A 14291-nucleotide genomic window follows, 5' to 3' on the forward strand; every position below is an offset into this window, starting at 1 on the left:
GGAGGGATCTTCTGTGCGGAAAAGACCCAAATTCCAGAGAAGCTGTGAAGATGTGTAAAACGCATATCAGGATCGAATCATGACACTCAACTGCTTCCAATTAACCTGTTCATCTGTGAAATGTTCCAAACAGGTGTTTTTCCAGCATTCCTCAACTTTTCAAGCCTTTTGTTGCCCCTGTTGCTGCTTTTGTTGGAAAGTGTTACATTTCATCAATTTCAAAATGAGATTAAGCAGCAGTTTGAACATTAAATGACTGTAGTGTGCAATTATTATTATTATTACTATTATTATGTTCTATTTTTACTTATATATTTTAAAAAAAGTTGCAACTTCATTGGAATTTCAGGGGAGCAACATTTGCTTTATCTGTCAATGGGCCTCTTTCAACATTTCTGGCCCTATAAATGAAAAGCGTGACCCGCACAATTATAGCCTTACTCTAGCATTGTGATGGCCAACAGCTCGTTCTATGTTCCACATGGAAACATCATAGAGGGGAGAAAAATCTGCTACAACAATCAGAAAGGAATTGGAGGTGAGAGCCCTACTTTCCACTTGCGTGCGATTTCTTTGTTGTGGAAAATACTGGATGAGTCACATGATAGCGCAACAGCTGCTTGCATCTGGTACAATGAGCAGAGACCTTGATCCACACAAGGCCTGCGTGACAGAGAGAATGGGCTGAATTATAGATGACACATTGGTGTGAAACACATATGATGTTAAGTGTAACCATAGAAAGTTTTAATCAACTCAGCCCATATGGAGTCCTTGAAAAATGTCTTGATGAATATCACTGATTCAAGTTGTTTTTAAATCCTTTGAGGACGCTACAACTACAACATAATGGCATCTACAAAAAGACTGAAAAGATGCACAGTGCATTCCAAACACTTTCAGAATAAAAATTAATGAAAAAAAAAAAAAAAAAAGCAGCTCTTTCTTGTCCAAATACAAACAACCTAGTTAAAATGCAGTGGAGACGAGAGAGTGTAGCTGTGTTTAAACTTACAACTGCTTTGAATGATTAAACGATTAAAGCGTAGTACAACTTTCATGTTGAATTAAAAATGAGTTCCAAGCCAAAGGAATAAATTGTGGCTAATGCATTAAGGCCAATTCACCAATGTCTACAAGAGGCATGTTTTGATATTCGATTATCCTGAGTATTTTTCAAATAAGTAGGTGCAAAGTTTTAATGTTTTTTTCATTCCAGTCAAAATGCATGGGTTAAGTAAGTAATATCCTGGGATTAAGGCAGGATATGGTGCTACTCGCAATCTTTCACATATCAGCAGACGTTTGCCAACCAACACTGGTTATCCTTCCTGTTTACAGGCCTAACATTGATTAAAGTCCCGGTGTGCCGGCGGTCTCTCTGAGAGGATCACTGCTCTTAATCCTTCAACCTAGCAAACATCTCTTCAACACACCTTGGATGGGTTCCTTAGCTGGACGCGCCAAGCTGCGGGGAATACGATAAACAATTAAGAGATTAAAAGGCCCTGGTCCCCCCTACAGGGAGGACTCATTCCTGTCCATGGGCCTTCTATCTGGGCTTGCACCCAAGCTGTTTTCTTGTTTTGGTTCCAGTTACGAGCGTACTTGTACTTGACGTCCCTCAAATTTATTCACTTAATAGTCTCTAAATGCCTTCTTGCTAAACAAAAAACGCTAAAACTGAGGAAAATAATCTTACGAAAAAAGAAATTCATGCCACTGATCTCCTGGTTGAATTTCCATTTTGAGTGGTTAAACAAGGTCCCAGATAGAAACAGCTGCTGTTTACAGTTGAATTTGGAAGAGGGGATGCTGGTGCACTCAGTCCACATAGATCTGAAGCATATTAAATTCCACTGCAGTGGTCATCTGAAGTGGAACCATTGCCAGGTTTGTTTAGAGCCTCATTAGACTGCCTCACGCTGATTACTCATGCACAGTTAGGTCAGTGCAGTTGGATGATAATGATGCATAAACAGAAAGCACACAGTTTAGTCTAAATCTCGGCTTGAGCACACTATTTATAAATCCACTCAGCTCTAGGGAAACTGCTTTGTCAGGGCCAGGCACACACAATGGCATTAGTGTTGGATCTTCGTTAAGATAGCGGGCTATCTGCAAGAGGGATCAGACTGACAATAAGGTACGCTGAAAATGCAGGCATCGAGCCTAAGAGACGGCGGGGGGAGTACATGACACCACCAGTCAGTCCTTAGACAGATAGAGCCGGCCTTCCCTCACAATGAGTAAACAGTGACAGGGAAAGTCAGCCAAACATGCTTATTGACTGACACAATAGGGGGATAATCGCAGACATTTTGGCACCCGTGGGACAAAATCTATGGAGATGGCCAGACAGACCGACAGGTTCCTTCAGCACACGTAGACATCGACTGACATACACCTGAATACATAAACAACATGCTAATGAGGTTCTTACCTCGAAGAGGAGATTTCATGGCAGCTTCTACCATGCCCACCAGAAGCTGAAGGCTCTTGGGATCTTGGGCCAGCCCGGAGGCAAATGCGGCCAGTGCGTCGGCATGGCGACCAAGGTACTGAAGGGCAACACCCTGTCGGAAGTATGCCTGTTGAGAGAGATAGTTGACAAACTTTAGTCATGGCAGGAAATATTAGAAACGTTTGTTTTACCGAACGCACTCCTTGCACATTTTCTTTATAAACCATATAAGCAGTTATCAAGCGCTATTATTCAGCTTTTATTATACTGACTCATTTCACGGAGCTTTCTGGGTGCTTTCTCGGGAACGATTATTATTTTAGCTTTCTAAATGCGCTTTTTTTCTAGTAGCAAGGGCAGGCACATAACCATAGCAGTGATAAAACTGTGACTGTGCCACATAAAAAAAAGGGTAAGGGAAAGAAAAAAGGGAATGGCCTATAGTCCAATGAAAAATGTTCATAAACAGCAAAGAGTGAACGTTCCCTTTCTCAGAGCATACTTGTAAAATGACAACACATTCGGTATTTTTTGCTTCAGGAGTGTATTGGTGCCATAAACTAGGATATTTGATTTGGTTCTTGAATCAGACAGAAATTACCTGCATTTGTCATTTAGTCACAGTGTTGACAGAATAATAATTCAGGACCATATAAACTGCTTGACGGGCTGCAGTTTTTTGTAACAGCATAGCTCTACCACATGATGGAATATCTTGTTTTCATGAGAATTGTACACGCTTTGACCAAAAAAGTCACACGATTTAATAAGTTAACTTTATGATCTCGTTTATCAAAATAATATGCCCAACTCCCACCTTAGCTTTGATATTATGTCAAAATATATCAATTTAATGAGAAAACCAAGGAGTGACATGTTCACGGCACATTTTCGGAGTTACGACAGGATTTGCAGCTCATGTTGAGGAACATTTTACAGCTCGTACATAAAATAGTGATTTTTGAGGGATCACATTGCGTCATTAACAGAAACCAGTTCACGTCCTGGGCCAAGTGAGTCTTTATACAAGATTCTGATTGAGTTTACCAACAGTAGCACGCAGCAAGTGAATTTCATCCAACTCTGTCTTCTCAAGCCAAGCCACTAAATCCTACCAAAAGCCAGCAAACTGTCTCTGTAAAAAGTCCTGGAAGCACAACGTTACAGCAGTAAAATGAGAAATGGGCTGTACATTACGCTATAAGGATCGAACTACCATGACGGCGGGCGTTCTACGTTTTCCCTTATGGGTGTTTTTGAATGTTCGAGCTCGCTTCTGACGACAGTGAACAACAATCTGGCAATGTCCGTCAGTGCAACAGCTCCAAAAGTGGCACAAAGGATAATTTGCTATTAGCATCTAGGAAGTGTTTTCATTAGTCTTTACAAGCTTCTCTGTTAGAAAGGTAGAAAGCCTGCAAATGAAAGGGGCCGGAGGGACAAACAAAAATGAGACAGGACATTGAATTTAGAGACCAGTAATTAATTTTGCTTCTATCTCAGCAGCTCCTCGCTCTCCCGCTGCCCACTGACTACCAATGTGTCCATAACTACTACAATTAAATCTCCCCTGTCTTGCATCACAACTCTATTGAAAACAGTCAAACAACAAAAATGTGATTCAGAGTATTAATCTTTGCCCTAACTCTGTTCTTGTAGGGGGGGCGGGCGCCGCACGAGGTAGCCGCTCAATAATAATTGCATTTGGTGGCGGTGGAGTTTGGGCAGGACACACTGGTGAGAGCACAGAGGCCAACAAATGTTCCGCCCAGGGGAACAAAAGACATTTAAAAGCACTTCTCTCTTTGATTAGATTTAGCCAACAATATGCGCTCCAAGAGGTCTTTGCCTTTATTCTCTCAAGTGGCGTACCCTGACTGGCAAAGAAAAAAGATGCATAAAATAAGGCTTGCTTCAAACAAAAATTGGCATCCTTTTGATTTCCCCTGCGCGCTGCTACAGACAGTTAAAGAGAATCCAGAAAAAGGAGAGTGCATTAGAATATTGCAAACACAAGCACAATGAATGCATAAGTGAAACAGCCGCCGCAAAATATGACAGAACCAATGTGCTGTATAGCCGTGTAAGATTTGTTTTTTTCTTTCATTAATCTCTCACTGCCTTCAACTATCAAGCAGCTCCACTGACATGCGCAAACACAATATGACTTGCACTGTGTTGTCAAGGCACTTCAAGCAGGCTTTGTCATGAAACAGATTTCTTTGAATTAACTTGCATTAAAATGTGTGTATATCAATTTCGAGAAGAAAAACTGAAGACTAAAAGTGGCACATTCAAGTGAAGGTTTTAGAGCAGTAAAACGTAACTCTTCAAAAAGTGGCCATTGTTGAAAAATTGACATAAAAAAATTGCCTGAAAATGACAATGCGGGGAACCAAGAAGGGACTGTTGCAGTTTGTCATGCTTCACTTTGCTCTTTTGCTGCTTCCTCCACATTGTCCTCATTTTGGCAGTTGGCACACTGAATTTACCTCACGAGCGGCCTTCCAGTAAATGTTAGAGCCATCTGGCAACTCCTCTGACTTCCTGCAGTGGAAAATCACCTAAATAGTACAAAGTAAAAGAACAAAGCTACTGAAATACCACCGCCAGACTGGTAATGTTATTCAAAAAAAAAAAAAAAAGGGGGGGGGAGGTGTGGTCTATATATTAGCCTTGCACAACCTTCTTTTAAATTTATGCTTAACAGGATCTTTTCTAAAAACACAGCAGCTTCGAGGTGTTTCTACGACGATTAGCACAGTTAGCTCTTGGCCAGACAGAGAGAGAGAGAGACAGCATAGGAGAAGAGAGCTTTGCCCTTTGAACACTAATATTCAGGTCCTCCAGTCAAAAACAATCTCCCCAAACTGCATGCAAATTTAGACTCTCTGGGGGCCCAATCCCTACAGATTACAAGCGCCTCCTAAAATGCATGTGTTGTGCATTTTGTGCAGGGGAACATTCACCATAGGAGGCTGGAGATAACGCAGAAGCTCTACGGTATAAGCTGAAAGCTTTTGAACCTCCGTGCTTCTCAGCTTTGCCTGTTCAAGGTATCAATGTGTTAATGACAGAAGAATGGCACCAACGGCAAGGTTTGCCACCCGTGGGTAAAATTCGTGAATGCTTTTGCACGTGTATGTGAGAGAAAAAGAGACAGATAGAGAGCAAGAGTGAGAGAGAGAGAAAGCCTCAAGAAGATATACAAATAAGAGGGCTGATAAAAGCTTTTTTTGTTTCTCAAGCCTTTTAATATTTTATGAATCCTTGTTTGATGTACGTTTAAATATTCATGTCTTTATGCTTAGGAGGAAGAAGGAAATGATGCAAAAGGAGAAGTAATTCACTAAGTAACACTGTGACGCAAAAGAGTGCAAAAAAAAAAGAACTACATAGCACAGTCACATATGTACCCATTCTATTTTATAACATACACTTGAACATGAATAAGATTTCTTCAGCACTGTTGTTCAGAATGAAGTCCACATTTTGAGCAGCTGAACTGAAAGATTAAGTTGGGAAGTTTCACGCAAGACAAGTTCTTAGAGGATTTTTTTTCTATTAACAGATTAATGCCTGACTGACTTCTTGGGATCGTTTGAGGAGACTACAGCCAAAGTGGTGTCTTCAGCGCTGAAAGCATGTCTGTAAGTGATTGCACTCGTTTATCCCTCAGTGTCAAACACATTTAATAAGGTAAATATTGACCACATTATGTGTTTGGGCATTATCTAAATGCTTGGGGAAAAAAAAAGAGCCTTCCTGGGAATAGAATTAGGGATGTCAAATTACGTTAATTAAGATAAACTAATTACAGTCAATGACAGCGTTATGGGTTTTTTTAATCGGCTAAATGTGATTTTTAATCTCTAAATTTACAGTTTCTAAATGCTGTTGAGATCCATTTTTACATGTTGGGTCTTCTTTGTACATGATTTGTTGGAGGGTTGAAAACAATGTTCAATCACCCCATGAAGTGGACACTGATTGGCTGCCATTGTGTTTGTCCTAAACTAATAAACTGCTTATTTCGATGAGATTCATCATGTCTTCGTGATCATATAAGCAAATTATTTTGTTCAGACATTAAAAAAAATTAAGGTGTTACCTGCTGACAGTTTCGACTGATTCCCCAGTCTTCCTCAGAGCTGTCATTTTTAAGGTGTTACCTGCTGACAGTTTCAACTTCCTCAGAGCCGTCACAGCCTTAACATCGTAATTTTTTTTATTGTCTGAACAAAAGAATTTGCTTATATGATAAACTGCTATTGTCGTTGGGAGAGAAAGTTGAAGAGTGATGAGGAGCAGAGAGAAGATGTGAATGTGAGGGTTGTCCATCCGGTGAACGGTAAATTTAAGTTTAAAAATTACCTTGACGGCACCACTGATAAAGGTAGATTAATATACCGTCTTGGTATGGAGTTTGCTTACCACGTAAGCAGCTCAAGTTTAGCCTACCATATAAATGCAACGCACCCAGCCGCGACTCCAAATGACAGCAGCAAAGACATTAAAAATATAGTGAGCAATAACAAAGCTCTTTGCCAAACTAAACTCAAGTACACCCTGCCTGCGGATGAGTAAGTCTGCGACCGACAGGCTGACGAATGTTCTTGCCAAGATGCAAGTGGATGGCGATGAACTTCAAATAACTCCGGATCATGATTCATTTACCTCTAAATGTTTCTAATCTCTTGACGGCACTAAATATAATTTTCTGAAATGTCTTGGTCAGATCGTGAATTAATTACTAGGCGTTCCATATTTCTTGTTCAACAACATATTTGAACATGGGTGTCTAAATACTTGCATTATAATACAGCCTGGAAAATCCATATTGGAATTACATAACTGGAACTGACATTTGAGGTTACCGGTCACAGATGGATTTGTAAAATCAAAACTACAGTCCTGTCTTCTCTGTCTAAAGATACAGAGGAACCCCTGGCATGCAATAGGCATCTTATGAACAGAATGAACACTGTTCAGGCTTTGCGTATTACGTGATTGGTGGTAACCAGTACAAGAGATGCTTTCAAACGTGGAACTCAATAGAAGTCACAGGAGGCTACATTGTCCACTGTTATGGTGTGCTTAGCATTCACTTTCATCAGATGGTTTCCGACAACTCACAGGGCATTTGGAATTAGTGTGACAAATATCAATGGAACCCCTGCCAGCATCATAATGGAACCTGCATCAACCATCAAATCCGTAGCACGGGCTACAAACTGTTTGCACACACACATTGGCACACACACTCAGACAAACAAAAGCTGAAAGAAACGTCAATAAATCGTCAAAAATCCACCCAGCTGGAACAAACATTGCTTGCACTCATCCTTCCACGCAGACCCCAAAACCTTGGGATTGGATCCACACTAATGATCTGACTGAACAAAAAAAAATCTCCCTGGATTTAGCTCCATTTCTTGGCTTTGTAACCAAAAGGCAATGTTGCCTAGTTTCCAAAGTGACCCAGAAAAAGACATAATGGTCTCCACTGTCCAGTGCACATATCTTTCACTGCCCTTTCAAAGTGTCACCGTGAATTTACGCTGTACACAAAATAACACCTGCTTAATTTAATCCAAACATCTGACCATGACAAATTAGCGAGGAGAAACCTAGTAAAAAGTGGAAAAAGGAGTAACTGATGCTTTGGGCCTCCTGCCATTCAACGTGACAGAGTGAGTGCCACAATGGAGCCTGTTCATAATTAAATCAATTTTCACAGCCAAGTCTGTGACTTTCTACCCACCTTCCTGCAGGTTTTGATCTTGTTCCCAAAAGAGTATAGAGGTCTGCGGTCAGTGGTCAGAATCTTCCTTTTTACAGAGCCAAAACCGAAACTTTCATCTTGGTGCATTAACGGTGCATTTGTGAGCCAACAAATAAATCCCCAGACACCAAGCAGATAACCTCCCTACAGAATCCGACCGGCATAGTGATTTTTATGGGAGCACTTTCTTTGGGCAGTTAAGGGGATCAGGTCACTTTTTTGTCTGGTTTTGGGTTTCTTGGGTCAAAATACACCCTTTTTTTTTCTTTATTCTGTTTATTCTGTTCTGGTGGTATCATGCCGGATTGAAAAAGGCAGAATAAGAGGAATAATTGTTTTGCTGAAGGATATAATGAATGTATTGTTAATATTTCTGTATTTGTGTGTTTGTATTATTCATTCTTGCCAATGATTAACTCATCAGTTATTATAGTTATAGCGCTCAGATTTTATCAACAGGGGGACCACAGCTCAGTCCATGTTGACTTAAATGTGCAAAATTAGTCTGATGGGTTGCAGGTTAACATTTTACATCAGACCAAAAAAATGGAAGTTGGGACTAATTGCTGAGAAAAAGCAGAATGAATGAATGAATGAATGAACATCATTTTACAAAGTCATCTGGGGATGCCCGTTTGAGAAAAAACTGATTTTATGTTACATTCCAGGTGGATGTTAAGCACTTATGCACATCAAATTGAGGCACCTTACAATCTGTAGGTAGAGGCAATAAAATATTTATGATCCATTGATGTATTGCTCCCTGAGGGAGTTGTCCAGGCCGCTGATTGTGGTTCCATTCACGGCCCTTAATGAGCCCATTAGATTAGACAGCTTTAATGAGGGCAAATTAAACTGATCATTCTTTGTGGAGCTGGCAATTAAAGGGTAAATGTTTCATTATTCTGTGAAGAGGTGACAAAAACAGCCAGGTAAAAGCCAGTATTCCTCGGACGGATTTGAGTGTTAGAGACATGGAGGTACTCTCTGAAAGCGCCCAGGCATCGATTAGCTGGCTCTCATCAAACTGGCAGTTAGTGCGGGACTTCAGATTGGAAAAGGTCACGGTTACATATGTGGAATCTGAGCTGAACACTCTGTATTCACTGCGTCTGTACCATGTGGCCCCAGGGATGCTCTCCAAAAATAATGACCAAATAACAAACATTTGAAGAAGGTCAGGGCCATGATTGTGAACGTGCCACTTGGTGCACATGCATTTAGACAGTCAAAGTGAGACAGAGGCAAAATCGATATTGCTCATTCATCACAAACAGATGAAACATCACGATAGCGACAAGATGTGAGGTGTCCCATTCAGTGACACTCAGTCACAATCCACTATTTGGTAGAAGGAATTCAATTTTCTTTCCGCCACATGACTGTCCACCATAACTGATGGTTGCACACAGGAAATACACCAGTGGAAAAGAGACAGATCAGCGATAAAGCAGCCATACGTCTTGAGCTTATAACACATTCATTTAAAAAAAACAAAAAAAAACATGTCAAACTTTACCATGGTGATTTATAGCTCGATTTGTCACATGAATGGACTTTGCATACTTGCATTCTTATTAGCATCTTAAGAGTCTGGAGGTATGAGACGAGTTCAACCGATTTCCATGCACCTTTGAACTCGTTTCCTGGTTCCACTCAGCTTGAGCATTGCCCACCAACCCGACCGCTCCAGGGGCTGGTTATCAGCTAGAGTGGGCATTAATCAAGCAAAGGAGCTTTAATCTGTCAAGGCCAGCTGGTGAACCGAAAAAGAACGAACTTCAAGCAGCAGTAGATCTCTCAAGCGCAACAAGATTAAGGCAAGACATAGAAACTTTATTTAAAATTCGCTGTTAGACTCACACAAGAACATTATAGAATCGTGAGACTTTGAAAAAACGTTTCCTGTATACTCTTGACCATAAGCGTCATTGATTCGTCACTGTGACGACGGAAAAGACTGCTTGGCCCTGACGCTGTACTCTCCTCGCCTGAGGTAACACATCCTCCATCTTCATTTGTGCTCCCTTAATTGGCTTTGACGGTCAGCTCGAGCATGGCTGAAAAATACCCTGCTCTTAGTAAACACTGGATGGGAACAAATGCTCTCAACATGGAAACTCATGAACCACCATTAGACATTAAGATTGGTAGTCATGTCTTACTGACCCTCTCAAAGTACGACACTCAGAAAACATGATTACGTTTCAGTCTGATGGCTATAGATGCTCGAGTTCAAATCTACATCACTAGCTTCATGAAAGACTCTTATCTTATTCTGCATTTACGTGACATTAGAATAAGAAAAATAGCGGTCTTTGCATGACTGGTTTTATTCTTATTTCAAAAGTGTGAGGCGGACATGCTAACAAGTCAGAACCAGATGGATACATGGGTGAGTAGATAGATTGGTAAACACTGTCGGACGTACGTACGTACAGACGGCCGGATGGAGATAAGAGTTTTCAAAGACCCCTTGTTTGCATTGCAGGGATCCTAAATTCCCAACAGCCAAAATATTTTTATCGATTTCCAGTTCATAACAAGTTAAACATCCAGTGTTGGAGGTCTAGTTGACCAGGGTTTGGTAAAGTTGCTTGCACAGTTTGAATATCCCAAAAATTGAAAGTCTGCCACGTGCACACTCTAATAGTCGCTCATTAGAAAAAGCCACCTGTCAATGTCAGCACTTGCATTGGGTTCTTTTGGTTAGTCCGACCTGAACGGAGAGTTGCCTCATCAAACAAGAGTCAGCAACGTGGCTGACCTCTTTTGGAGCCTTATCCAGTGCTACCCTGCAACACTTCAAAAGACACCCAGTTTGCTGTTCCGGGGAGTGCTAATGAAAAGCCTGGCAAGTGGCTCACTGCTTTTTTTTCCTTCAAGTGTGGCATCATGGTTGGCTAAATGCAAACTGGACACAAGATAACGAGAGACAACTGCAGAGAGAAAAGGACAATGAGTGGAAGGCCACTGGCAAAGTGGCACAAAGGGTCAAATGAGTGGATGAGGGCTAAAGCAAAAGGAGAAACGTGTAGATAGGACAAAGGTTCAGCACATGAAGGAGCCAGTCCAATGCTGCTTGTTATTCCATCCTCATCGGCTGTATTTGTCTTCTCCCGTCCAGGCTATCAGAGCTCTTTATTGAGTCTGACCTGTTTCTCATTCTTGCCTACCAGTACACCAGCGGCATCCTTTTACTTGGGGTTGCTGGGCCGCTGCTTTGATACGCTCGTGAATCCTGACATCTCCCCAGACAGGCCAAGATAAATGCACTTTAATTCACAACACACTCGATAGGGGGCTCATATTTCGTTAATTCCCTCTCCACCTCACCGCTATATGAAGTCAATGCTGCACCAATTTAAGTGTGCAATGAATCCAATGCAGACAGGCGCCTCTACTTATCATATATATGACACGCTCTGGTACTTTGGCCCGCAAGGGAAATATCTCAACCAGAAGCAAAAATCACAATTATTGTGGACTAGTGTTGAGTTTCCTCATTAATGATGCCAGTTCTCCAAGCTTCTCAAACCCTGCGGAAAATTATTGGTCACTTGGGCGGCTGGGCTCAACAGTAGTGCAATTTACAGGAGTGAAATGTCATCCGAAAAAAGGAACAACCTCATTTCATGAATTAACAAGCAACTCTAATGCAAATTTTAGCAACAAGTGCCATTTAGACAGTAATCATGATCGTCAAGTCCCATAATACAGCAAATTGGCAGAGATCTACAGAAGGGAGTTGCCTGCCTTCGATAACACTGAATGCTTGTGTAGCACATCTGCACAGGCTCTGTGTTAGCTCATTAAACAGCAAGTTCCCTCAGCATTCTTTGGCCATCACCGTGCATCATTATTTGTATCCGCCTTCTAATCAAGTTAACCGTAATTTTCTGGCTATGATATGGAGCTACGTGCATGTGGTGTGGTTGAAAGACCTGTTGAGCCATAACATGGACTGAACATGTCCACTTACACTACCGTTCAAAAGTTTGAGAACACCCAGACAATTGAATGTTTTCCATGAAAACAAACATAATTGCGCAAGAGTTTTCAAATCATTCATTAGCCTTCTAACCAAATTAGCAAACACAATGGATCATTAGAACACTGGAGGGATGCTTGCTGGAAGTGGGCCTTTGAATACCTATTGCATTAAAAATTGCAGACAAAATAGTCATTTACCCCATTAACAATGAGTGTATTCTTGATTAATGTAATGTTATCCTCATTGAAAAATAGTGATTTGATTTTAAAAATAAGGACTTTTCTAAGTGACTCACAACTTTTGAACGGTAGTGTACCAACACTCGTTTACGTGTGAAAGAAAAAAAAGAAAAAATAATAATATGAAGTTGTGGCAACAAAGAGCAACAACATCTGGGAGTCTTACTGTTGCTGGCAGTAATCAATGAGCCTGGCCGTGCCCAATTAGTTATTGTTACCAAATGTATCCAGTTTCTCATTTCAGACAAATCCATATACAAAAATAGATTGTGTTATATGTGGCATATGATATTTAAAGCTGATGATCTGATCACACTTTTTTTTTTTTAACACAGCGCTATGACTGCTTTGACAAGACCGTTTCAGAGGGAGAAAAGGGACAGAGGGAAGAATAACATCTCAGAACAAAACCCAAGAGAGCAGGAGCATAAGTGTAGAAAATTGAGGGCCCGACTAGCTTAGGACCAGAGAGAGGTGAAAGTGGCTCTCATTTCATACTACACAGAGTTTGGCAATTGCTGGTGACAGGAGTTCGCACTGAGATGGGGAAGAGAGTGATCCAGACAAGCGAGACCCTGTTTGCTTTGTTAAAAGTAATTAATCACTGTGGCCACAGAGGAACGCTGCCTTTGAGAGTGACACAGTTCTACTGTATGTAGTCTGTGTGTAACCACATGTGAATTGAAGTACAGAGGCATGGCAAAGCATAGAATTCTGTCACATCCTAACGTCAGGAAGGAAGGAAGGAACAAAGGAAGGAAGGAGAGAACACTGCACTCATTCACTTTCATACAAGACCTGTAATGTGATCCATCTTAAATGGGGCACATATGGAAAATTGGCCTTTAAATTATGTGTATACAAATAGCTGAGATTCTGAAATACCTGCACAATTAGCAAGCATGAAATTATACAATCAAGTAAATTTCATTCTAAATTGTCATGTCATAATTGGGAATAAAAACTGAACAAGTACCAACTTGCCTGGTTGCACCACTTTAGCTCTGTTTCTGGGGGGGGGAATCATTTCATGATTACCACAAAAATTGCAATCAAATTTCCAACACAATTAGCCTCTTGCTCTTAGGTAAGTCAGTTATATTCAGTGAATATCAGTCATCGGTTTAAATTGTTTCAGTAAATACACATGCACCTATGCTGTTCATACACCGAGACCAGCGGGAGCAACAGCCCACAGTCACACAGATGATCAATAACAGCATACACACAAAGACACACAATCACAGGGGGCTCCAGCAAACCCCCAGAAGCTGGGGGTCTTAGGGGAATGGGCGTCACTGGGCGATGGCCAAATTGAATGTGAAATTATGTGTGGAGTAAAGAAGGCAAAGACATAGGGTGGGGCAAGAGAATTCTATGGATGCTGTGTCGTGTCGTATTTCTCTCCCTAGGCAAGCGAGTTAGCAGGGCAGCAGCTGCAACAGAGAGATGGTCCTGCTTAGAGAAAGCTCTCATTGAAGTGGTGACTGAGCAGCCGCAGGCCGAGACACTAATAGAAATAGAGGCTGAGGACCACTCGATGTCAGGGCAAGCTCCAAAAGGAATACTAAACCCTTCTTTGGTGTTAATGACTACTCTGGGCAACGGGTGGCAAAATATTTTGCAAATGAATGTGGACTAAATGAGTCCATGCTCCTGGCAAATCTACTCTTCTTCACATCAAATTGTCAAGGGCACTTACATGTTTTGGTGAATTTGCTGTATGTTAATTCACAAAAAGATTATTTTCTTCTTCAGTTACATTGACAATTGATGTATTGTTAAAAAGTATCAAAATATTACAATAAT

General features: G+C 41.0%; 1 protein-coding gene across 3 annotated transcripts in view; it reads right to left on the reverse strand.

Moving 5' to 3' along the window:
- LOC148398070 (tetratricopeptide repeat protein 28-like) overlaps positions 1-14291 on the reverse strand; it is a 145787-nt gene that overhangs the window by 50074 nt on the left and 81422 nt on the right. For all 3 annotated transcript variants that reach the window (XM_088376459.1, XM_088376458.1, XM_088376460.1), the window contains one exon: positions 2444-2591. In XM_088376459.1, the coding sequence (XP_088232585.1) occupies positions 2444-2591 (148 nt within the window). The remainder of the gene's footprint in view (positions 1-2443; positions 2592-14291) is intronic.

Source organism: Syngnathus floridae, chromosome 5 (assembly GCF_059516105.1).
Source record: "Syngnathus floridae isolate MCC-2025c chromosome 5, RoL_Sflo_1.0, whole genome shotgun sequence".
NCBI classification, from domain to species: domain Eukaryota; kingdom Metazoa; phylum Chordata; class Actinopteri; order Syngnathiformes; family Syngnathidae; genus Syngnathus; species Syngnathus floridae.